The sequence below is a fragment of the Tenrec ecaudatus genome, chromosome 10 (assembly GCF_050624435.1).
Source record: "Tenrec ecaudatus isolate mTenEca1 chromosome 10, mTenEca1.hap1, whole genome shotgun sequence".
Taxonomy (NCBI): domain Eukaryota; kingdom Metazoa; phylum Chordata; class Mammalia; order Afrosoricida; family Tenrecidae; genus Tenrec; species Tenrec ecaudatus.
Window position 1 is genome coordinate 72,492,440 of NC_134539.1, and position 26,655 is coordinate 72,519,094.

The 26,655-nt window shown below is 42.6% G+C and overlaps 1 protein-coding gene across 1 annotated transcript in view; it reads right to left on the reverse strand.

The window, feature by feature from the left end:
* The window catches only part of MAMDC2 (MAM domain containing 2), a 205,021-nt gene that overhangs the window by 37,981 nt on the left and 140,385 nt on the right, over positions 1–26,655 (reverse strand). The window contains exons 10-11 of the mRNA XM_075559075.1: positions 6,719–6,812; positions 4,050–4,202 (exon numbers count right to left, since the gene is read on the reverse strand). Of these exons, the coding sequence (XP_075415190.1) occupies positions 4,050–4,202; positions 6,719–6,812 (247 nt within the window). The remainder of the gene's footprint in view (positions 1–4,049; positions 4,203–6,718; positions 6,813–26,655) is intronic.

Consider the following 26,655-nt stretch of genomic DNA (forward strand, 5'->3'; position numbering starts at 1 on the left):
TGCATCCATCACATGTGCTAGATAGCTAGAGGCAGAAACCAGGGGTTGTCTCTCTACATGCCAAGGCCCCCCTACCCCCCTTACAGGAAGTTGGAAGCCAATCTGATAAAGGCTAGAGGGCATGTGCAAATTCAGGTCCTTGAGCCAGGAAGCCAGTACACCTGGGTGGGCCCCAATCTAGGCCAGGTGGGCTTAATTCAGTCAATGGGGTCAAGCAGTACCTTCAGCCATGCCTCCCAGTGGAGGGACCTAAAAAACCAGAATTGGGAGGCCGCTCCTTGGTTGTGCTGCGGTCTATCAGGCTTCAGGTCACCTCGTGTGGGTGTGGAGTGCGCTGAGGGTGCCTGGGTAAAACCTGAAACTTCGTCTACTCTTTATAAAAACTCACTTGGATCACAAGCCAGGCTTTGGTGTGAATTCTGACCTAGGTATTTCCCACCCTAGGAAGGAATCTAACACATGCACTTGAAGTCTTGGGTCTGCTGGGACCATTACCTACAGACTGACCTTCCTAGCCTCAATACTCCTATGAATTTGCAGAGGAATTAAGATTTTTGTTACTAAAAGACACAGGGAAGCAACCACTTTGTTTCACTTTTTGTTTTCTTTTGTTTCCCACCTCACACAGTTTGTTTATAACTAACAAGGACACAGTTAAAAACCCGTTTTGGGGACAGTTGTTTTTTTTAAGGTTTGGTTCTTTTGTATTTGTTTGGCGATCTTTATTTGCTCCCTAAAGGATTTAATTGGGTTTTCCATTGCTTCCAGTTACGTGGAGAGTTACATGGCTCTTTGCCATCTTTGGGCTCTCGGTAGGCAGAGTGATAAGCTTGTGACCTTCGTAAACTCAGTCGCACCAGGAGGAAATCCAACGTCTTGCTGGATAGGTCAGCCCTTGCCTTCCAATGTGGAAGGTCTTTGAGTCCCTGGGGGCCAACCTCTGTGATATATAAACACCACTATAACCCCCCTGACCATTCATCTTACTGGTGATTGGTCTCCTTTAGAGGTCAAATTTGCCCCAGAAAAATTTCTGTGCTTGGTTCTTAATTCTTTTTTACAAGCCATCGTGGGGGGAACTTTCAGAGACATTGACTGCGTAAGTATGACAGGGTGGTAGTCTGGGAGAAATAAGCAGCATCTCTACCTCTGACCTGTGTCAAGGACTAAAGTCCCTCCTTAATGAAGCAGTCTTGACTTATTTCCCCAGGCCACCGTGCAGATTGGAGACTATCCCTATTGCAATCATCCCCTCCCCATCCTCATTCAGTGGCTCAATGCCACTCGTAATTACTCTACTTTAGCCCTAGGGATTGTATGTGCACCCCTGGGATATATGTTTTTGTGTGGGTTTGTTCCCCTCAATACCTTTGCTACAAATGTTTAGATCTTCTATTGATAACTGAAAGTTGAGCCTTTGGATATCCCACCTCCCCTTTATTGATAACTAATTGCTTTTTACTATGGACAGCCCTCTCATGACTGGACGCTGACAAGGAGAGATGTTTCTGATTTTGACCTTGAAGGAATGAATTTGACAGAGACAGACCATTCATGTATTGAAAAGTGCCACAATAAATATATTCAGGTCCAACCAGCATTCTTCCTCTCACTGGCAGGTCATGGATCACAGACTCGCGCTAGACTGTCTCCTGGCTAGAGAAAGAGGCGTGTGCGCCTCCTTCCCCAACACCTCCAGTGGCTTCTGGGTGAACACTTCTCACTTTGTAGAGACCAGTCTAAAAGCAATAAATAAAGGGGTTGACTGGACCTAGCCAAACTCCTATGTAAAACATCGAGAAGAATCCTGGTGGGTGTGGCTGAAGTCTTGGCTCCCATGGACTGAGACTTTGCTTGGACCTCTGGTGCTATATTAGTGATTGCCTATTTGAGTCATGCCTTTTTAATTTGGTAATGAAGTTTGTATCCTCTAGATTCCAATAGATTCAGACATGCATTCTTGTGGCCCAGGAAACAGAAAGAATCTCAGTGAATCCAGAGACTCTATCCTTGCTTGAGACAGCTCACCCAGGACCCTGTGCCTCAACTGCTTTCTACCGTGACCTAGTAGGTAGATTCCTTGGAGAGGGAACCTAACTGCTGTGTGCCCACACAATGCTCCCCGACAGCAGGAAGTAGTCAGAAGAGTCGTTACCGCAACTCCTTACCAATAATTAGGGCTTCCACTCTGAAGGGGGGTATGGAGAAATAGGACATAGCCTGCAGGCAGAGCGAGGGCAAAGAGCAGCAGGCTGTCTGAAGGAGAGATTTCCACGGCCTGGGACAACTGAAATGTTAAGCCTGCAGGCATCAGACTCTTACGCTGGTTCTACACTCCAAAGTTAACAACCTCGACTGTTGATTTTTTTTTTCTGACCCATTTCATGCTTATTTCCTTCTCCATGCCTATGCAAGACCCAGCTGTGGGGAGAGCATGACCAGGTTTATGATTGGACCTGAGAAATAGGTCCATACCAGGGATTGGTCTGCTTATAACCCGGAGATGCAGACAGGTTGAGTCCCCCACACCTGATCAAAGCCCCCCGACACAGTTCATTCAGGGGCAACTCACTTGAGCCCCACCTACGGTGTCAGGCATTTCTCTTTCCTTTCCAAATAAGTGTTGTTCTCTGCTGGCCGCCTGTGGCCCAGGAGTCCATTCTTGGGTCTCGAGACCAGGAGACCCTGGACAAAGCAGAGCCGCTGCCTCACCACTCCCCTCCTTCTCTGTGTTTCCTATTTCCATTCTTGTCTCTTTGCTAACCCTTCTGAACTTTGCCCTGGAGTAAATGCTGCCCTTTGGGTTGCAAAGGGTTGGTTAGTCTAAGGGATGCCTACTGCCCCAAGTGCTGTTGTTCCTCTGATAATTTTTCTACTAACAGTTGAGCCAGGAGAGTGAGCTCAGTCCCAGGCTGGAGGGGTGATTAAGTAGACACCATTGATTTTGGTTTTTACTTCTTCACTCTCTTTTTTAGACAACTTTCACAGAAGTGGACTTTGTGCATTGAGATAAATGTTTATTGTGCCAACATGGCCAATGAACACATGTGGGATTAATTGAAGGGCGGAGAGGTAAATGGCTCAGTGAGCCTCGCCTCTCATCTCTTGATCTTTGATCATCAGACTAGTGTGCAGCTGCCTTGATTGTTCTTTGCCTCCATATGCAAGCTACACTACCTGTGGGACACCTAACACGTGGGCTGTGTCACTGAATGAACTGTGTCTGGGGACTTGACCTGTAATTTGAGGTTTCTTCAAGACGTGCTTCGACACACTACTGGTGTATACATCTCTTGAGCTGGGGACTGTCGGACTCTGTCATCTGGCTGACTGTTGGTGACCTGCCATGCTGTTTGCTGCCTGTGCCTGGATAGCCTGACTTGCTCTACAGAGGACTACCTGGCGGTCCTCAAGACTTGAAGGACTGTCAGTGTCTCACAACTATTTCATGGGAGTGAGTTGCGCTGAGCCATTTGTACTGCTTTATACTTTAATTAACTTTATTTCTTTATGTTGTCTATCTATCTAAATATATATATGTAAAATTATTAGCGTTCTGGTTTTGTTTCTCTAGAGAACCCTGTCTAACATATGCATTCATCTCTGCAGTCCCTTTCAGACAACCTTTGCTGCCAGAATCAAAAGCAACATCAGTCCTTGGTGAAGGGCATCCTGTTTGGTAAAGTGGAGGGACAGCAAAAGAGAGGAAGGCGCTCAGTGAGAAGGATTGGGACAGGGACTGGCATCATGGGCTCAGGCAGGGCACACTTGTGAGGATGGCGCAGGACCGGGCAGTGCTTCGTTCTGTTGTGCAGAGGGTCGCTGAGTCCATACCTACTCTATAGCCCCTAACAACATAATCATGATGAATGGGAAGAATGGCTCCCCACAAACCTCCCTACTAGGTGACCCACGTGAGTGGAATTACATGTACAGTCCATTCCAGGTACCAGCGTTAAAGCGGTACATTTCACAAATGCACCGAGTGACCCCCCGAATGGTATTTTTGGAAATTTCCATAGGAAACAGTACCAGGTGGTATAACTCACCTACCCCAGTAGTGTGATCTCCCTTGGGTCCCGTGTAGGAGGTGGGAGTCTCTCCCCTTTTCCGGTGCCAGCTGCTCCGGTTTCTTCTCTCTTGGGTAAAGGCACATTCATCTTGTTCAAAAGTACACTCTCCAGGTGGAGCTGGAAGCCCTTCTGCAAGGAAATAGCAGGTGTTGCGATTGCTGAGGCATTTTCAAGGAACATGGATTCCGTGGCTCCTGGGAGCTGCTCTGCGTGTCTGAGAGCCGCCTGGCCATATGCTCCGCAGATGGAGCAGCACCCCCCCTCCTGCCGTCAGACAGCCCACCTACAGCCGCTCTGCATCCTGCCACAGGGGCAGAGAACAATCGCAAAACCACATCCAGAAAGCTTAGGAGGCTTTGTCTGCCAAAGAAACTTTCTCTGACTTGTGAATTTATTTGTGTAGTGGAGCTGATGAAGATCTGAAAATTGGAGGCACACTGCCTTTATGGACACCTGGAAACCCATAGATTTCCACAGGGAAGGAACTTTCCTAAGACATCCCAGGGAAGTGAAGGGACTCCTCAGGACAATGATATGATTGCTTTGGAGGAGGGGGGTGGGGGATGTGCGGGAACTTCCGATGGACTTCTGTAGGCACCGCCGTGGGAAGCAAATGGTTTCATTTCCCTGTGTACTATATCCTTTATTTCCCCCTTAAATTGTATTTGTTTTGTTTTTGGTGAGAATGCACACTGCAAAACACGCCCTAATCTGTTTCTAGGTGTGCCATTTGGTAATGCTGGTTACACACTTTGAGCTGGGCAACCATCTTCACCCTCTTTTGCTGAATTGTTCCTCCCTCGGTGATGCAAACTGACTGCCCTCTGCCGCGCTCATCGAATCTTTTGAGTTGCTGCTGTCACTGTGATGTGCCTCAGTGTTCTTATCTGCCACGTGAGTGTGTGAATGGGACTCATTTTGGGGTATTTTTCATTTTAAAAAATGTTTTATTAATTGGGAGTTAATACATATGTCGTATCATTCCTTAGTTCAATCACATCAAGCAGAATTGTACAAATGATACCACAATCCATTTCTAAACATTTTTTCTTCTTCCTGGACTCCTAGATATTGTCTCCCTTTTACTGCTCCCACCACCACTGTACCTGCCCTGCCCACCCCTCACCCAAATCCTTAATCTACTTGCTGTCCTATAGGTTCATCAATCCTGGGTTTCACATATTGAAACGCAGAAAAACATATAACACACCATTATCATTTTCTGTTTCCAAAGGCAGAGCTTTATGTCTGTGGAGACCATCTGGGATCACTTTAACAGTTGTTATTATTAGAATTTGGACATGTCCTAACTTATTGGGGACTCCTTCTTTTGCAGAATTTAGCTGTATCTCCATCTAAATTCTTAGCAAATTTCTCTAGTAAGCGTGTCTCTTTTATATCTTTGCATGATAATAATTTTACTTATTTTTTTACACAAGCAGCGAATCCCCATTCCCTAATCTACACCTCGAGTGTACAGATTTTTATCTTATTTTTGCTGTTGCTCTTGCATTGCTTAGCAAAGGGAGGTGCAAAAAAATACATGATATTTAAACAATTTAAAACAAAAGCACCCCACTTCTATTGAATTAACTCTGGCTCACGGTGACCCTCTAGGACACAGCAGAACTATCTCATGGGGTCTCCTAGACTAGCCATCTTTATGGAAGTAAACGGTCAGTTTTCTCCTGTGGATCACAAGATGGGCTTGAACTGCCACACTTCCGATTAGCAGCCAAACACTGTAACCACTGTGCCACCAGAGCTTTTTGGAAAATCAGCAAATGCGGGGATTATTCTGCAGTGCCCCATCGATATCACACATCACCTGTTAAAGACTGATCCGACACCCCATGACTTAGGATGCATTGGCCAGTCGGTGTAGGCTAATGATCTGGGTGGAGTGATGTTCCCTAGTCTTTTAGATATAATACCCAGTATGTAGCCAGCCGTCACCATCTTCATTTTGTTACTGTCATACATACTTGGCTCCTTGTTCCACTCTTATTTGATACATTTAGAAAATTTTTATCTTACGATCATTTCAGAAGTTTACGCTAAGCATGAAAAGCCAACCAAAGCTTAAACTCACTGCCATCTGGTGGATTCTGACTCAGCGTGACACCCAATGGGACAGGGTAGAACTGCCTCTCTGTGTTTCCAAGATGAGCTTTTTACAGGAGTAGAAAGCTTGGCCTTTCTCCCTTGGAGTGGCTGCTGGTTTCAAACTGCTGACTTTGCAGCTAGCAGCGTAACATGTAATATTTTCAGAATTTCATTAATAATGCTTGAAGTCTGCATTCACGCATGATAACAACAATAATAACACTAGCAATTCAAATAGAAGGCATCTGCTTTTAAAGCAGCTTTATGTCGGGGTGCTGTGCTAGGGGATTTCTGTGTAAGTTTCCTACAGTCAGGAGGTACTACTATCTCATTAAAGACGAGGATACAGAGCTTGCCAGGTTTACAAAGCCACACACTGCACTAGAGAAATCAGTTCTAAATTGACAAGCCTATCATTTCATCCTGCAGAGATACACATTTGGAGGGGGAAAAGCACAAAAGATGGATCAGAACGGATTAAGGGAGCAGAAGCAGCACATACCAGGGAGGCAGGGCGGGTTGGGATGATGACGTCATACCTGGAGAGGAGCAGCTTCCGAGTTGTATTGTAATGTCATCCAGGGCCACAAGCCCACAGTCCCAAAAGCTTTTACACAGGCTCATGAAAACTACCTGCAAGGCAGAAGAATAAAACTGAATTTTAGTATGGGAAAATTGGAAACTTTTATAGCCTACGGTTTACTTAGCAAAACAAATATATAGAAATAAGCCACAAATAGCTCCTAATCGCCCACATAAGTAATAGACTACAGTGTCATGAATAATGGATACCATTTCTATGTGGTCCTGAAAAGAAATGACTTGCATTAATTTTTACAGCAGTTCCAACCCAGTAATGACATATTATCTGTACTTCTGCTGAAAGGTGCCCCGATAGCACCGTGGATTAAACATTGGGTTGCTAACCGCCAGGTTGGTGATTCAAACCCATGAGCCACTCTGCAAGAGGAAGATGCAGCTATCTGCTCTGGGAAAGATTTACAGTCCTGGAAACACTGAGACACCAATCTGTTTGATCTCACAGGGCTGCTGTGACTCAGAAGCGACTCAATGGCAGTGGGTGGTAGTGTGACAGCTGAAATCAGTTTTCATTCTTTAAATGATTGACAGTTGGTGTCAGGAAAGCCAGAAGTTAACTATGTGACAGGAAAAAGCTCGTCAGGTATTAAAATTTCCCCTAGATAATCCAGAATGCAGAATGAGTCCATGGTTTCCTGAGCATTTTCCCAAAGCACAGCCAGCGCAAATATTACTGATTTTCTGACCTGACTTCCTGGCAACGTGCTTCATTCATGTTATGAACCAAGACCCTGTGAATGGCTGTCTGGGGACTTTTGCTCCCCTTCCAAAGACAGAGATATATGTCCCTGCGTAGAATTGCTCATACAAGACCACACCCCTTGTTTTATCAGGCCGAACATTTTTATTGTTGCATGTGAAGGAAAAACAAATCCATACCATAAATCATTAAATTCACTCTGCCAGAGAGAGAGAGCAGGGGAGGGAGGCTGAGAGAAAGAGAGACAGAGAAGAGAGACCTAGGTTCCTTTCTTTCAGGTCAAGTCTAAAGACTACTTGTCATATACAAGATGAGGAGAGAACACTTTTCGAAAAAAAAACTACTATTAGATTTTCAATGGACTTTGTGGTTTACACAGCTGCTTCTCATATATAACCTAATGTTTAATTAGCACAAGGTCATACAAAGCATGTTCAACCTCAAACACAAATCTCAATTCAAAGACAAAGGACGATCTGTGCTGGTAGGGTCTCTTGCTATTCAATGATGAAATCTACATAGTATAGAGCTTATTACTAGTATTATCATAAGTAAAAAAATTCATGTAGGCTTACCACTATGTCAAAACCCCAAATCCACCACTGCTCAGTCCATTCTGACTCTTAGGGACCCTACATGACCAATCAGAGCTACCTTACTCTACTGCAATCCGTACAGACATAGACACCACACCTTTCTCTGTCAGTGTGGCTGTTGGGCTCCAATCTGCAACTTCTTTGAATCACAGCTCAATGCCTGAGCTGCTGTGCCACCAGGATTCCTGTACTAGTATGCAATTTAAAAAATTCCCAAGTCAACTCTAAAAACATTCTCTGCCAGAGAGACCATTCTGACTCACAGTGGCCCTCTTGCATTGATAACTTCAAGGTCAGAGGTTTGAACCCGCCAGCTGCTCTGAGGGAGAAAGATGAGGCTGTCTATTTCCGTAAACATTTGTCGTCTCAGACACCCCAAAAGGCAGTTCTACTCTGTACTTTAGGGTAACTATGAGTCCTGAACCAAGAACTTCAAAATAAGTATTGATTATAAGATGGGTGAAGGGTTGGTTGGACTGTATCATAGTGCCTTAATTAAAATAATAGTTTGGAGATATAACAATACACGACTATATAGATTTATAAAGAACTCAACAAAATGTTTTTACCCTTGTAAATGAAGTTTAATTTAATTTTACTTTTTGTAACTCTGAGTTGTTTTAAAAATCATTTTATTGGGGACTTACAACTTTTATCACCATCCATCCATCCATCCATCCATCCATCCATCCATCCATCCATCCATGCATCCATCTATCCATCCACTGTGTCAAGCACATTTGTATATTTGTTGCCATCATCATTCTCAAAACATTTTCTTTCTGCTTGAACCCTTAGTATCAGCTCCTCATTGTTTCCTGCCCTCCCTCATGAGCCCTTGATGATTTAGAAATATTGTTATTTTGTCATGTCTTACACTGTCCAATATCTCCCTTCACCAACTTTTCTGTTGTACATCCCCCAGGGAGGGGGTTATATGTAGATTCTTGTAATCAGTTCCTCCTTTCTACGGAGCCTTCCCTCCACTCTCCTGGTATCACCACTTTCACCACTGGTCCTGAGAGGTTCATCTGTCCTGGATTCCCTGTGTTTCCAGTTCCTATCTGTACCAGTGTACATCCTCTGGTCTAGCTGGACTTGCAAGGCAGAATTAGGATCATGATAGTGAGGGGGAGGAAGCATTTAAGAACTAGAGGAAAGTTGTATGTTTCATCAGTGCTACTCTGCACCCTGACTGGCTCGTCTCCTCCCCATGACCCTTCTGAAAAGGGATGTTCAGTTGCCTACAGATGGGCTTTGGGTCTCCACTCCACACTACCCCTAATTCACAATGATATGATTTTTCGTTCTTTGATGCCTGATACCTGATCCCATTGACACCTCGTGATCACACAGTCTGGTGTGCTACTTCCATGTGGGCTTTGTTGCTTCTGAGCTACATGGCTGCTTGTTTATCTTCCAAACTTTAAGACCCCTGAAGCTACATGTTTTGATAGCTGGGCACCATCAGCTTTCTTCACCACATTTGCATATGCATCTGCTTTGTTTGTCTTCAGCAATCGTGTCCGGAAGGTAAGCGTCATGGAATGCCAGTTTAATAGAACAAAGTGTTAATGTATTGAGGGAGAAAATTTTTAAAGCTTCTATTAATGTTCTCATTGTATGGATTTTAGAGTGTTAGCGGGATATATAAAGCAGTTTGCTTGTAGGATTTATGCCTGGGAATCTATTTCCAATTTGCAAAGCAATGGTCTGTGCCATTAGCCCTGACTTTGGTTGCATCTTATCAGCAGTTTTTGCTGTTGCTTCAGGGGAAGGAATATTAATCTGTTTCATAATTTATATAACTAATTGTCCTTCAGAGAGACAAGTCTTGGATTTTATTCCTTTAGGCAACTCTAATGTCCTTTTTTTCACATGTATAATCAAAAGTACTTTTTCAAAATAAGTGTTTAATGAAACCTGCTTCATTAAGGAAATTATTATCTGAATAAAATCTACATTTGGTCTGGTGATCTAGTCTCAAAGGAGGAATATTACATGATTTTATATGTCTATGAAAGCATGAGTTTATAATTACTGTAAGCCAAGCAAACAAGCCAACAATGGAACAACCTAAAATTTCAATCATGGAGAAAATGATTAAATACATTATAGTACATTCATCTAAGAAATAGGCAGCCATTAGATTTGATAGCTTATGGATATCATTCAGTGATACAGAAATATATTCATCTCATACTATAGGAAGATTGTGGTTTATCATTCACCTAAGGATATATATAAAAAACTGGAAAAACTTAGCAAAATTCTAATAATTATATCAGACTTATGGAATGATAGGGTTGCAGTGTGTAGGAGTTGACTTTTTTCCCCCCTAATACAATTATTGACAATTAGCAGATGCCCTCCTATTTATTTTCTTTCTTTTAAAAAAATCATTTTATTAGGGGTCCGTACAACTCTTATCACAATCCATACATACATCAATTGTGTCAAGCATATTTGTACATTCATTACCCTCATCATTGTCAAAACATTTGCTCTCCACCTAAGCCCCTGGCATCAGGTCCTCATTTTTCCCTTCCTCCCCTCTTGCCCCTCCCTCATAAACCCTTGATAATTTATAAATTATTATTTTGTCATATCTTTCCCCGACCGACACCCACTTTTCTGTTGTCCATCTCCCAGGGAGGAGGTCTCATGTAGATCCTCGTAATTGGTTCCCCCTTTCCAACCCCTCCTTCCACTACCCTTCCAGTATTGCCACTCACACAACTGGTCCTGAAGGGATCATCCACCCTGGATTCCCTGAGTTTCCAGTTCCTATCTGTACCAGTGTACATCCTCTGGTCTAGCCAGATTTGTAAGGTAGAATTGGGATCATGATAGTGGGGGAGGAGGAAGCATTTAGGAACTAGAGGAAAGTTGTATGTTTCATCATTGCTACATCGCACCCTGACTGGCTTTCCTCTCCGAGACCCTTCTATAAGGGGATATCCAGTGGCCTACAAATGGGCTTTGGGTCTCCACTCTGTACTCCCCCTCATTGACAATGATAAGATTTTTTTGTTCTGATGATGCCCGATCCCTTCGACACCTCGTGATCACACAGGCTGGTGTGCTTCTTCCATGTGGGCTTTGTTGCTTCTGAGCCAGATGGCCACTTGTTTACCTTCAAGCCTTTAAGATCCCAGACACGATATCTTTTCATACCTGGCCATGATCAGCTTTCTTCGCTACATTTTGCTTATGCGCCCATTTTTCGTCAGCAATCGTAACATGGAGGTGAACACAATGGTATGATTTTTTTTTTTTTATGCCTGATAACTGATACCTTCAGCACCTGTGATGACACAGGCTGGTGTGCTTCTTCTATGTGGGCTTTGTTGTTGCTGTTGATTCTGAGCTAGATGGCTGCTTGTTTACCTTCAGACCTTTAAGTCCCCAGATGCTAGATCTTTTGATAGCTGGGCACCATCAGCTTTCTTCACCACATTTGTTTATTCACCCACTTTGTCTTCAGTGATTGTGTCAGGAAGGTGAGCATCATGGAATGCCATTTTAATAGAACAAAGTGTTCTTGTATTGAGGGAGTACTTGAGTGGAGGCCCAATGTCCTTCTGCTACCTTAATACTAAACCTATAAATATATGCACATAGATCTTTCCCCCATCCTCATATATAAATATATTTGCATATGTACATGCTTTTATTTACATCTCTATAAATGCCCTTTGCTTCCTAGCTCTTTCCTCTATTTCTTACCCCCCTATTTTTACATTTCCTGGTTGTGTTATATTTATAATTGAAAATAAAAGGAAAAAAATCAGAATATCTATCATTAAAGACCTCAAATAATGAGTTAGTGTTTCTTAGATAGGCATTGTCTAACACTTGAGGTCACCATGAATCAGAATTGACTTGAAGGCAATAGATGTTGGTCTAATAGGCTACATACAATAATTAAGTGAAAATGAACTAAAAGTAGAAACTATCATTGTTTTAGTCACTGCAACCACATTTGGAGTGCTCAAAGCCACGTGTCTCATGTCTACTTAATCGAGCAAATAAAGACATTTCCATGATCACAGAAAGGTCTGTTGGAGAAACTTCCTAGATCCTTTTGGGCATTCTAATCAATGATGAACTGCCACACTAGATTCGTAATATGCTACTAAGATGTTCTGAACAATGGAAAGCCAGGAGATGAGGGCTATCCTTCCACCTTAACCAGACCACACGGTACTTTGTCAGATAAAAGATCCGCAAAATCAATCAGCTCCCCGTTAGATTCAAACTCTGCCCCCACAGCTCCGATTGCATCAGTGGATCTCTGTGAGCATTCCCACACACTTAACAGAAGCACATCCCTCCCTTTTTGGTCAGCACTGGACTTTTCTTCTAGCTGTTGATAAAGCAGGCGTCAAGAAATCAAAGGACGTATCTCAGTGGGGAAACCTGCTGCCCAGAGCACAGAGGTCACCGTGGGGAGGAAGGCTGCCAGACTCACGCCATGACAGTTCTAATTTCCTCATATATGTGAGAGCCAGAAATTGTATGTTAGACTGAGAAGAACTGATGTGTTTGAATGATGGCATTGGTGAATGTGTTAGTCTGAGTACTTTAGAGAAACAAATCCACAGAAACTCATGTATAAGAGAGAGTTTTATATAAAGGTTAAGTGCACATCAAGAAAACAACCCAACCCAGTGCTGCCCAAGCCCACAAGTCCAACATTAACCCACATGTCCGACACCAATCCATAAAGTCCTCCCTCCATCTCACAAAACACACGCAATGATGCCGACTGCAGGAGGAAAGTCGAATCAGTGAGCGTGTAAGCATCTCAGCGCTGGAAGGGGCCTCCATGCAGCTATTCCAGCACCCTGGGCTGCATTGGTATAGGTCCATGAGGCTTCTCCTCAGGGATGTCTTGCAGGAGTTAATCCTTGCTAGCTGAAGCAGGGAACTAGCTAAGGCAGCTGCACCCTGATCCGACCATCAGAAAGCAAGAGACCCGAGAACTAGAAAGGTGAGGTTCACTGAGCCATTTATCCCTCCGCCCTTCAATTAACCCCACATGGATTTATCAGCTAGGTTGGCACAATAAACTAACTACTTCAGTGAAGAATGTTGAGTATACCACAGGCTGCCAGAAAATGCACAAATCTGTTTCGAAAGAAGTACAGACAGAATGCCCTTTAGCAACAAGGATGACAAGACACGCGTCATCTTACATACTTTGGATATGTTATCAGGCGGGACCCCAAACCCCAAACTGTCATTGAGTCGATGCTGACCCTATAAAACAGGGTAGAACTGCCTCTCTAGAGGTTTCTGAGACTGTAACTCTTTATAGGAGTAGAAAGCCTTGTTTTTGTTCCTCTGAGCAGTTGGCAGTTTGAACTGCTGCCCTTTCGGTTAGCAGCTCAACGCATGTCAATTATGCTACCAAAAAAACTTCATGCAAAGTAGAGGCTCCATGAAATAAAAGACGACCTTCAGGAAGGTGGATTGACACAGTAGCTGCAACAATGGGCTCAGATATAACAACCGCAGTGAGAACAGTGTTTTGTATACGTGGGGTCACTATAAGTTATGACTGACACCTAACAACAACAAGGAGTGATTCTGATTAAATAAGCTCCAATTTGAAGTTGCTATTTTTCTTTGAAGGCTACTTGAAATGGACACAGTATTCAAGGGTAGTTAGATTGGGTAAACTGATGATTGGGCCTGGTTGAGACAAGACAAAGGATCATCAAACATTCCGGCCTGTTCGTAAGAAATCTCCCTCTGGGTTCAGTGAAGACTGAGATAAGAAAGGAATGTGCCATAGCCTACATTCTTGAGGGCATTGCTTATTTACAGATTGAAAAACAAAATATATAGTGTTTATTTAATTTTATGAAGTATTTCAAAGCAGAGGAATATTTCTACTTACCGAGGGGCAAAATCGTGGGCAGCATAGGTGTATGTTGTGTGTCTGTTTGAGAAGGGATAAAATCAGGGCTGGAGTAAGGTGATACTTTGGGGAACAGGTGTTCCTGACTTCATGCAAACTTTTCAAAAGCTAGGGGAAAATGAAATCTGAGCAAATGGATCCTTTTCAGTGCACGAACGGTTCCAGACTTCGGGTACTAGTAATATTTAAAAAATGTTGTTGTGATGTAGGATATTAATTGCCGAGTGAGCCAACATAGACTCACTTAGAAGCATAAACGGGGCGAATGGAGAGCTATATGCAAGCATTTCCAAACAAATCATGGAAAAGGCCGTCCAGTGAGGTTCAACAATTTTACTTCACTTACTCTTTATCTTACTCAAATTGACATCGCACATGATCTTTGTATATAGTAGGGTGTTTCAACGCAGCCCTATTTCTATTTTTGGCTGGATAATTCTGTGCTTTGGGGGACTGCCCTGTACATGACTGGATGCTTAGCAGCCACCCTGGACTCTACCCGCTAGATGACAGGATCATGCGAAAGTCATGATTAAATCCACTATGACCTTGGAGGGGTAAAATCAACCCCAGATGAGAACCAGGGATCAAGATTGTAGAAAACTGCGGTATGACTTTCACAGTCCCACGCTCTAAAATCCTATTGTGAATGATCTCGGTGCCCAGAAATTTCAAATCTGCCACCTCGCTGCCGGCTTCAGTGTAGATTTCAGCCTTTTTATTCTCTACACTCAGAACAGGACTGTTAGTTGCTTAACTTAGAAAAAAAATGGATCCCATTGAGTTGGTTTTCTCTATGGGGGTACATCACAGGTGGTTGTTTTAGCAAGTAATGAAATCTCCACCAGCCCCCCAAAAGGTGTAGGAGTCAAAAGAGTAAGGATGATCACGTGGAGCAAATCCTGGCCCACCGGGCCTTGAGGACGATGACTATTCACTATACCGAGCGTTGCATCTTTTTCCAGGCACTGGTCTCTCCTGATAACATGTCCAAAGCATGTGAGACAAAGTTTCATCCTCCTTGCATCTAAGGAGCATTCTGTCTGTCCTTCTTTCAAGATAGTTGTTTGTACTTCTAGCAGCACTTTCAATATTCTTCACTGACACCATAATTCAAAGGCATTGACTCTTCTTCAGTCTTTCTCATTCAATGCATATGAGATGAAGGAAAATACCATGGCATGGTGTCAAAATGACATATCATTCTTGCTCTGCAACATTTAAAGAAGTATCATGCCATAGACTTTCCCAATGCCACACATCATTTGATTTACTGACTGCTGCTTCCATGAGCATGGACTATGGATCAGGGAAAATGAAATCCTTGGAAATGGCGACCTTTGCTCCATTTAACATGATGCTTTCTGTGGGTTCAGTTGTAAGGATCTTGGTTTTCTTTACAAGGAGTTATAATCTATCTTGAAGGTAGCAGGCCTGGATCTTTATCAGCAAATGTTTCAAGTCCTGCCTTTCATCAAGCAAGGTTGTATTATCTGCATAATGCAGGCTGTTTTTAAACTTTCCCATAGTAAATAATTTTAACTCTTTTCAAAGTTTTTCTGGGACATGGGGTGGGGAGGGGTGAGAGAAAGTATGGCGGGATACGGAGAAAGTTTGTGTAAAAACCCGGGAGGCTGTAGTATGCAAAGGGGCCACAGTCTCCTAGAAAATAAAGACTCAGAAAATTTTTGTCCAATGTGTTCAGTAAAGAAAAAGTCCAGAAATAAATATGCCAAGGATTTGTTTATACAAACCAAATCAGGCTGCATCTTCTAGGAACTAAGTTAGCTGATTTTAACTCTATACAATGTCACAGGTTAAGGGCTATGTAATCCAATGAAAGTAAGGTGTTGCAGTGTAAAGGGGGAGGGAGAGGTCCAGCTTCCCAAGCAGCTGAGGAATATGCAACCACAAACATTTGTTGTGCAGTTAGAAAAGACTTTTGGTACCAAAATTTAAACAATGGCAAAATTAACTCCACGCTCCACAGTCTTTTGAAATAGTTTTCCTAGCAGACTTGATAGACAAAATTTTGCCATTTGTTTGGTTAAGCCATTGCCTACTTTACCCTTAGCCATATTTAGGCCTATCGTCAGCAGGTGAATGGTGGTTTTCAGCAAATGGCCTTCGATCTTCAGATTGAGATGTTTCAGTCCTATGTCAAAACTTCCGTAACCTCATGAAGTTCTTGTTACATGAAGAGGACTTCGACAACTTATCAAAGGGGTTGATTCTGGGTTAATTTGAACTTGCTTTCTGATGAAGTTAAAATTCATGGAAATCATCTTTTCTGATAAACATGGAAATGGCAACTACACGGTTGCCTGGAATAATTATTCCCCAAATTACTATTGCCTATTGTTGTCAGGTGTTCTTGAGTCCGTTCCTGTGCAGAGCAAACCAATGGCAACAGAACAAAGAACACTGCATGGTCCTGCACCAACCTCACATTTTTTCCTCTGCCTGAGCCCCTTGTTGGAGCCATTGTGTCAATCCATCTCGTCGAAGGCCTCGTCTCTGCTAACAACATATCCAAAAGTATGTAGGATGAAGTCTTGCCATCCTTGCCTCCAAGAAGCACTCTAGTATGATTTACTCCAGTGGTTCTCAACCTTCCTCATGCTGCAACCCTTTCATATAGTTCCTCATGTTGTCGTGACCCCCCCCCCAACCATAAAATTATTTTTGTTGCTACTTCATCACTGTCATTTTGCTACTGTTATGAATCGGGTGACCCCTGTGAAAGGGTCCTTTGACCTCAAAGGGGTCACGACCCACAGGTTGAGAACCGCTGATTTAGTCAGTTAAATTGCTGAGTCCTTTAATAGAATACTAGGGATACAACTACCGGATATACTCTATAAGGCAATTGCATTCTTTTAACTGTTTGACCATAAGATGCACTAGAATGAAAAAATATGGGCACATGAAGTAAAACAAAAACGCTGTGTGTTAGTCCAGGTAAACTAGAGAAACAAATCCAGAGAAACTCATAAATGTATAAGAAAGAGGTGTATATATAATAGAAATTGAATATTGAGCAAACATCTCAGCTCAGTCGAGATCAAGTCTGTAAGTCCGATATTAGCCTATACATCTGACATCAATCTTTAAAATCCTCTTCAGAGGAAACACATTCAATGAAGCTGAATGCAGGAGGATCACAGGCCAGTGGTGGGAAGTCTTGTAGACCCAGTGGCATTGTAAGAATCTCAGCACTGGCAGAGGTCTCCACGTGGCTTCTTCAGGCCCAGGGTTCTGGCTGTATCAGTGTACGTCCATGTGACTTCTCCTCAGGGATGTCTAGAAGGGAGTGAGCAGAGGGAGAGACTCCAAGGGAGTGAGGAGAGAGAGAGATTCTGTCTCCTGCCTCCAAGGAGGAAATCCAGGAATTCCCAGAATCCTTAGGGGAAGGCATGCCCACACTGAGGCCTCATTGTCTATAACCCAATTGACAGACTAGACTCCACCCCTTCACTCTGTAGCAATCTGGATACTTTAGAGAAACAAATCCACAGAAAGTCATGTATAAGAGAGACTTTTATATAAAGGTTAGGTATGCATAAAGAAAACATCCCAACCCAGTGCTGCCCCAGCCCACAAGCCCAACATTAACCAATTAACCCATATGTCCAACACCAATCCACAAATTCCTCCTCCCTCTCACAAAACACACACAATGATACCAACTGCAGGAGGAAAGCCGAGTCAGTGAATGTGTAAGCATCTCAGCGCTGGCAGGGGCCTCCACACCAGTGCTCTTCCCCTGTGGCTTCTTCTCAGGGACATCTTGCTGGAAGTGAGCCTTGCCAGCTGAAGCAGGGAACTGGCTAAGGCAGGTACACCCTGGTCCGACCATCAGAAAGCAAGAGACCTGAGAACCCAAAAGGCAAGGCTCACTGAGCCATTTATTCCCCCGCCCTTCAATTAACCCCACATGTGTTTATCGGTCAGATTGGCACAATAAACTAACTACCTCCACCCTTAATCCTCTCAAGTCCCAAATTGACACCAGATTATGTAACTACCACACTCTAATATTAAAACACTTGGATAAAAGGAAGCTTGGGATTTCTCCATATCTCTAAAGTCAGGCTGAATGGAATTTTATCTTAAAAAAAAACAACAAAAACAACTGAAGCCATGTTTGGGGAAATGCTTGCTCAATTGCAATAGTATGCTTCATGGAGATATTATATTAGGTCTCCAAACCATACAAAATGCCAAATGATGATGTTTTTCTTTTTTATAAGAAAAGAAAGGGGGGGTGGACCCTAAATGCATTCTTTTTCTTTTTAAAAAACCCATCTGATTTACTTCAACTTCTGGCTTTGACAAGAAACAAAGATGAACCAGTTTCCAGTTTTTCTCCATGTACGAACCATGCCCTCAGTCTGGGTCAGAGGGCATGCTGTGATAGATTAGAGGCCCACAGCCAAATGTTCTCATTGCTATTTTGGTAGTAATTATCTAAATCTCTCGACTAATTGATTTCACAATTCTGCAGTATTTTAGGGTCCTTGGGCTATTGTAAGGAGACAGGCAGTTCAAGAGGAGACTTTAGAGCCAGTCATTTTATTGATAGAGAGAAAACAACACTCAAAGATCCTTGGATAGAAACTCAAGGTCATACAAGAGCCAGCTGCAGGCCCAGGACTGAAGCAACGCACTCCTGACCCTGAGGAAAGCTGCTCACTTTCTGCTTTCTGTACTAAGTGTATTTAAAAATATGATTCTGGAAGTCATGATCCTGAAATACTCTGATGAACAGCAGTAACCAAACATATTTATTATCTTCCTGTCTGTTTATACAGAGTTTTCAGTAATCCAGCAGCAGCACCATGCACTGCTAAAAGGACAAACCGATCTGTCTTGGAAGAAGTATGGCCAGTGTGCTCTTTAGAGGAAAGAATGGGAAGACTTTATCTTACATACTTTGGGAATATTGTCAGGAGAGACCAACCCCAGGAGAAGGACATCATGTTTGGGAAAGTAGAGGGGCAGCGAAAAAGAGGAAGGCCCTTGACAAGATGGATTGACACAGTGGCTGCAACAATGGGCTCAGGCATATGTGTTAGTGCTGTAGACTAGGGAAACAAATCCATGGACACACGTATGTGTATAAGAAAGAGATTCATAAACAAGAGCCATTGAACACCGAGAAAACACCCCAGTCCAGATCAAGTCCATAAGTCTGATATTAGCCCATATGTCTCATACCAATCTATAAAGTCCCCGTCAGACTCATGAAACACATGCAATGATGTCAAATGTAGAAGATCACAAGCCAGTGGGTAGAAAGTCTGTGGATCCAATGTCGTTGGAAACATCTCAGCACTGGGAGGGGTCTCTGCATCAGGGTGGGTCCATGTGTCTTGTCAGCTGCCATGTCTCCCAGGGTGTGAGCAGAGAGAGAGAAGTGTCTCCTGCCTCCAAGGAGGAAGTCCCAGATTTCCCAGAATTCTCAGGAGAAGGCCAGGCCCACACAGAGATCTCATTGGTTATCTCCAGATTGACAGCCTAGACTTCACCCCTACACTCTTAATCCTCAAACTGACAACCGATATCTACCACAGGCATAGGAACAAGCCTGAGGATGGCACTGGGCCATGAAGTGCATTGTTCTGTTGTGTACAGGGTCTCTATGAGTCCGAACTGGCTTGATGGCACCTAATAACAATAGCAGCAGAATTTCCAGCTGACATATATCATGGCTGAAACTCAGAGCTGGCTAACATTAATCTAGTCAGTCACCTCTCTCCACATCAGCAGTTATTCCCTCCCCTCAGCCATGTCCTTCTCTCCCTTAGCAGTTGACCTTACTCCACTGCACACTGAAAAAAAGTTCTCTTCAACTCCCCCACATACAAACATATTTTCATTTGCACCTATTTTCCCTTCCCTGTCTTTGTGATAAGGTCGCTATAAGTCAGAATCAATTCAATGGCAGTGATTTTTTTTATTTTTAATTTTTGTTTAGGGAGCAAGGTCTGACTCCAAAATTCATGCTATATTCATTATAAGACACAGATGACTAATTCCGCACAGTATTACTGAGAATCCAAAAGGAACACAAAACAGCAAAAGTCTCTGGAAAATATAAATACATGATAAAAGTTAAAAAGTTACTGTTTGTGTATTATAATGTAACTTCACACTGAAGATGTGGACACTGAGTGAGAAAATTATGTCATAGACTGTTGATTATCACTGAAGGGAACTAGGTGTGCCTGAATACATTCCTGACATTTGCATACATTCCTTAGGGGAGGGATCTGGGGGAACTTCTTCTCTGCCTCAGAGTGGCTTATTATTTCCCTGAAGAAACACAGCCGAAGTGAGTGGTCATCTAACGTGCAATGATGGGTTTCTCCCTGTCTGGAGGAAAGTAGCGTGGTGAAAATTGAAGATACATGAAAATCACTACCAATGGACTAATGAATGATGTGCACATCAATCTCCATAGCTCAAGTCCTGAAGAACTAGATGGTACCTGACTATTTCTACTAACTCTGATCGCCTTAGAAGGTCCTGGACAGAGTGTGAGAACAATGAAGAACAAAACTCAAAATCATAAGAGACCAGGCTTACTGCTCAGATAGACTGGTGGATCCCCCTGAACTCATCCCTGGGCTCAATTTTCAACCAAAAATAATAGCAAGGTCCATAAGGGGCACGCCAACCCTAGTGTGTTCTGTACACCTTAGAGTGATGAGCCATTGTGGAACAAAGGGGCAGCATGTACCAGTAAACACAATTCAGAAGCATTGGGAAGAAGGTGAAATGGAGACAAGAACAGAGGGAGGGAGTGGGATGAGTGACGGTACATTGAGGGGACTGCAATGTACCAAGAGGAACTGTTGAATGTAAAGCTGGTGATCTGCTCTGTAAGCCTTCACACAATTCACAATAAGAAATGAACAACAGCAACAAACAAAACCAACAATACCGCTGGGTGGGCACACAGTGTGGGTTGTCTCTGGAGTACAACCCTGAGGCAGGACCTCTAGTCAAATATTCCCCTAATTGGAATGATCGATTTAATAGTCATAGCTAAGAAACAGCACAGTCTGAAACTGCTGCTATGACTCACTTGGATGCAGATCTAAAAATTTCAGTTTTACCAGAAGACCATGCCGAACACGTCCAATAAACAAAAACATGAAGAACGTAGGTCTTTGTCTTATCCCTCAAGGGCTCAGCCTGTGAGTTAGTCCAGTTGACTAGAGAAACAAATCCAGACACAGTTACATGTGTGTAAGAGAGAGCTTTAGATCAAAGGGCAGTTGTATATTGAGAAAACATCCCAGCCCAGTCCAGATCAAGACCACAATTCTGGTATTAGCCCATATGTCCAATACTAGTCCATAAATTCCTCTTTAGACTCACGCAGCACATGCAGTGATGCCAAATGCAGGAAAATCACAGGTTGGTGGGTGAAAAGTCTTGTGGATCCGTGGTGGTGGAAGCATCTCAGCACTAGCATGGGTCTCCACCTTGGTCCTCCAGCTCGAGTGCTCTGGCTGTCATCAGTGTGCCTTCATGTGGCTTGCCAACAGGAATATGTAGCAGAGAGAGTGGTTCCTGCCTCCAGGGAGGAAGAGAGGAGGTTCCCAGAAGGTGATGCCCACAAGGAGGCATCAGGCTGTGACCCGATTAACAGACTAGATGCCACTCCTTCACTCTTAATATCCTCAAGTTGACATGAGATTATGTAACTACCACACTCCTGCTCTAGGTGAATATTTCCTGCGCCAGGAGAAGTTAGTGGGCACTTTTTTCTTTTAAACTTTTAATTTTGAATTGTGTGAAGGTTTACAGAGCAGATAATCAGGCTTACGTTCAACAATTCATACATAATTTGTCTCAAATTATACATTTAATCCCCTCAATGCACCATCACTCATCTCACTTCCTCCCTGTATTTACTGTTTCCATTCCTTCCTTCCTTAACCCACTGAAACTTGCCTTTTGATCTTGAGCACTCTAATCCTGAAATGAGTTCACTTCCATATAAAAAAAACTAAGAGCCATAGTCTTGGATCCTATCAGTTTCTTCTTCTTCTTCTTCTTCTTCTTCTTCTTCTTCTTCTTCTTCTTCTTCTTCTTCTTCTTCTTCTTCTTCTTCTTCTTCTTCCTCTTCCTCTTCCTCCTCCTCCTCTTCCCCTTCCTCCTCCTCTTCTTCTTCCTCTCCTCCTCATTCTTCTTTTATTAAAGAGAACATTTATTAAGTCTTTAAGTCTTAAATGAGGCAAGGACATGACAACTAGAGAGACTTATCATCTGAATGAGGGAAATCAACAGCAGAAGGTCATAATGATGCCCAAAGGTTTTCTGGGAGACAAAGCTTTAAAAAGGACATGGGAGTTTAAAGAAAACCATCACGTAAACATGGCTGCTGGAAGTTCAGTACAATATAGTAGCTCTTGGTGGGGATGCCAAGGGCAGGATCAGGGCCATCATTTGGATATGTGCATTTTGTAAGGCAGAAAAAACTTACAATACTGGTCCAGGGTCATCACGGGGGCACTCAAGGCATGACTCCTAACTATGGGATCCTCATTGTGGTGATCTCCATCAAGGTCATAACCAGGCAAACCCTTTAAGGGAGACTCTCCCTCCCTAGGCTGGTCAGGAGGTGGTGGTAATCTGTTTTTCACTGCACTGTCTAAGGCGTAGATTGTTCACATCTCTGTTCAATGGTTGGAGGGAATTCAATAAAACCTTAATCTACATGAAGATTCCATTATTGTTAGATGCTGTTGATCCAGTTCTGATGCATAGCAGCCCATGTACAACAGAATTTAACACTGCTCAGGCCTAGGCCATGCTCACAATTGTGGCCACACTTGAGCCCACTGCTGAAGTCACTTGTCAATTCATTTTGTAAAGAGTCTTCCTCTTTGCTTTCTACTTGAGCCCTTGGTATCAGCTCCTCTTCCCCCCTTTCTCCCCCAACCCTCCCACCCTTGTGATCCCACGATAAATTATAAGATCTGTTTCTTCTTTTGTCAGTCATGGTATTTTGAATATTCTTCACCAGCACCATAATTGAAATACATTGATTCATCACTGGTCTTCCTATTTCAATGTCTAACTTTCAGATGCACACAGGCAATAGTGTGAAAATCCTGTGGTGTAGGGTCAGAATAATTTTCCTCCCCAAAGTAATATCCTTGCTTTTTGATATTTAAAGAAATTTCATGAAGCAGAATTAATACAATGCAATGTATCATTTGACCTCTTACTGCTTCGTTCATGAGCATTAATTAGGGATCCAAGCAAGACTAAATCCGACATTAACCTTTTTTCCACGATCAAGATGTTACTTATGGGTCCCCTTGTGAGGATTTTTGTTTCCTTGACATTGAATTGCAATCAAGATTGATAATCCTTGATCTTCATCAGCAAGTATTTTAGGTCCTCCTCATTTTCAGCCAGCAAAGTTGTGTCATCTGAATATTGCAGGTTGTTAATAAGTCTTCCTCCAATTCTTCATACAATCCAGTATCTCAGATGATATGTTCGGTATACAGATTGAATAAGTATGTTGAGAGAATACAACCCTAAAACACACCTTTCTTGATTTTAAACCTTGTAACATTCCCTTTTTCAGTTTGTACAACTGCCTCTTGATCCATGTACAGGTTACACTCCATATCAGCACAAGAAATATTCTGGAATTTCCATTCTTCCCATGGTTATCCATAGTTTGTCCACTTGTGCATAGTCATTAAAACACATTTAAACATCTTTCTGGTATTCTCTTCTTTCACCCAACAGCCACCTGACAGCATCAACGATCTCCTGTGTTGCTTGCCCTTTTCTGAACCTGGCCTGTTTCTGGCAGCTCCCGGTCAATGTACTGCAGCAAGCACTGTTGAGTGATCTTCAGCAAAATTTTACTTGCATGTGACATCAATGATATTGTTCAATAATTTGAGCATTCTGTTGGGCCACCTTGCTTTCAAATGGGGACAAATATGGATCTCTTCCGGTCAGTTGGCCAAGTAACTATCTTCTTCCAGTTCTTCTTCAGCTTGTTGAAACCCTTCACTAGGTTTTCTGTCAATCCCTGGAGCCTTGTTTTGGATTGATGCTCTCACTGCAGTTTGGACTTTTCCTTCAGTTCTTGATCATGTGCTACCTCCTGAAATGGTGGAATGTCTACTACTTCTTTTTGGCACAGCGATTTTGTGTATTCTTTCCATTTTCTTTTGGTGTGTCCTGCATCATTCAATATTTTGTCCACCTACGGCTGACCCCACTATGAGACACGATATCCCTCACTGACCCATAACCCTACGGGGGACAACACTGGAGACACAATGTGGGAGTTGTGCCTGATCTGACCCAACCACACCGAGGCAAAACACTAAGGGCGTGCAACAGAACAGCAAGGGGAGCAGAGCAAGGAAGTTCCCAGGGAATGCCAAAAATAGACTTCGGGGCCAGGGCATAGCACCCCATCAGACTCAACCAGAAAACACTCCTAAAGGTCAACAAATACACCTTGACTATTTATAGGCTTTTTTTTGGTCATTGATTTATTGTCGTTTTGTTTTCTTTTTTGTTTTGTTTTTCTTTGTGTTATTTTTGTGCATATTATTATCTCTGCTGGTCTATCTAGATAAGATAGGCAGGATAAACAATCTGGAGGAGAAATCAACGGGATTGATGGTTCTTGGGGGACATGGGAGAGGCAGAATTGGGAGAAAGGAAGTGGGTGTTAACAAACCCAGGGACAAGGGAACCAGTGATTCAAAATCAATGGCGAGGAGGGTGTAGGAGGCCTGGTAGGGCTTGATCAAGGGCAATGTAATGTAATGTTACTGAAACACAAATGAAGGCTGAGCATGATAGTGGGACAAGAGTAAAGTAAAAGGAAATAGAGGAAAGGACTAGGAGGCAAAGGCCATTTATAGAGATCTAAATATAGGTATATGCATATGTAAATATATTTATATATGACGATGGGGAAATAGATCTATGTGCATATATTTATAGGTTTAGTATTAAGGTCACAGATGAACATTGGGCCTCCACTCAAGTACTCCCTCAATGCAAGAACACTTTGTTCTATTAAATTGGCATTCCATGATGCTCACCTTCACTACAGGATCGCTGAAGACAAAGTGGGTGCATAAGCAAATGTGGTGAAGAAAGCTGATGGTGCCTAGCTATCAAGACATATAGAATCTGTGGTCTTAAATGTTTGAAGATAAACAAGTGACCATCTAGCTCAGAAGCAACAAAGCCCACATGGAAGAAGCACACCAGTCTGTGTGATCACAAGGTGTTGATGAGATCAGGTATCAAGCACCAAAGAACAAAAAATCCCATTGTTGTGAATGAGAGGGAGTGGAGAGTAGAGACCCAAACCCATCTGTAGGCACCCGACATCCCCTTACAGAAGGGTCATTGGGAGGAGATGAGTCAGTCAGGTGCATTATAGCAACGATGAAACATACAACCTTCTTCTACTTCTTTAATGCGTCCTCACCCCAACTATCATGATCCCAATTCTACCTTACAAATCTGGCTAGGCCAGAGAATGTACACTGGTACAGATAAGATCTGGAAACACGGGAATCCAGGACAGATAAACCCCTTAGGACCAATAATGAGAGTAGCAATACCAGCAGGGTAAGGAGAAGGCAGGGTAGTAAGTGGGAACTTATCACAAGGATCTACATATAACCCCCTCTCTGGGCGATAGACAATAGAAAAATGGGTGAAGGGAGACACTGGACAGTTTAAGACATGACAAAATAATAATAATTTATAAATTACCAAGGGTTCATGAGGGAGGAGGGGTGGAGAGGGAGGGGGAAAAACAGGAGCTGATACCAAGGACTCAAATAGGAAGAAAATGTTTTGCGAGTGATGATGACAACACATGTACAAATATGCTTGACATATGGATGGATGTATGGATTGTGATAAGAGTTGTACAAACTCCCAATAAAGTTATTTTTAAAAAAAGAAAGAAAATGATGATGACAACATATGGTCAAATGTGCTTGACATGATGTATAGATGTATGGATTATGATAAGATTTGTAGGAGTTCCCAATAAAATGATTTTTAATAAAAAGAAAGTAAATGATAATGTCAACATATGGTAAAATGTGCTTGACACGATGTATGGATTGTTTTAAGAGCCCTATGTGCCCCCAATAAAAAGATTAAAAAATATATTTTGTCCATAGAGTCTTTCAGTTTTACACCTTGAGGCTTGAAATTGTCTTCAGTTCTTTCAGTTGAAGATGTGCTGATCATGTTCTTCCCTTTGGGCTTTCTAGCTCTAGGTCTTTGCCCATTTCATCAGAATACTTTGTCTTCGACAGCTTCCCTTTGAACTTTTTTGTTCAGTTCTTTGACTTCATTTCTTCCATTTGGCTTAGCTATTCTATGATTAAAGAGCCAGTTTCAGAGTCTCTTCTAACATGCCCTTTGGTTTTTTTTCTTTCCTTTCTTTTTAAGGGCCTTTTGATTTCTTCATGTGTGATGTTCTTTTTTTGCTTCCTGTTTTTATTTCTTTATTTTTAAAAATCTTTTTATTGGGGCTCATAAGGCTCTTATCACAATCTGTACATACATCAATTGAGCAAAGCACCCTTATACATTCGTTGCACTCGTCATTCTCAT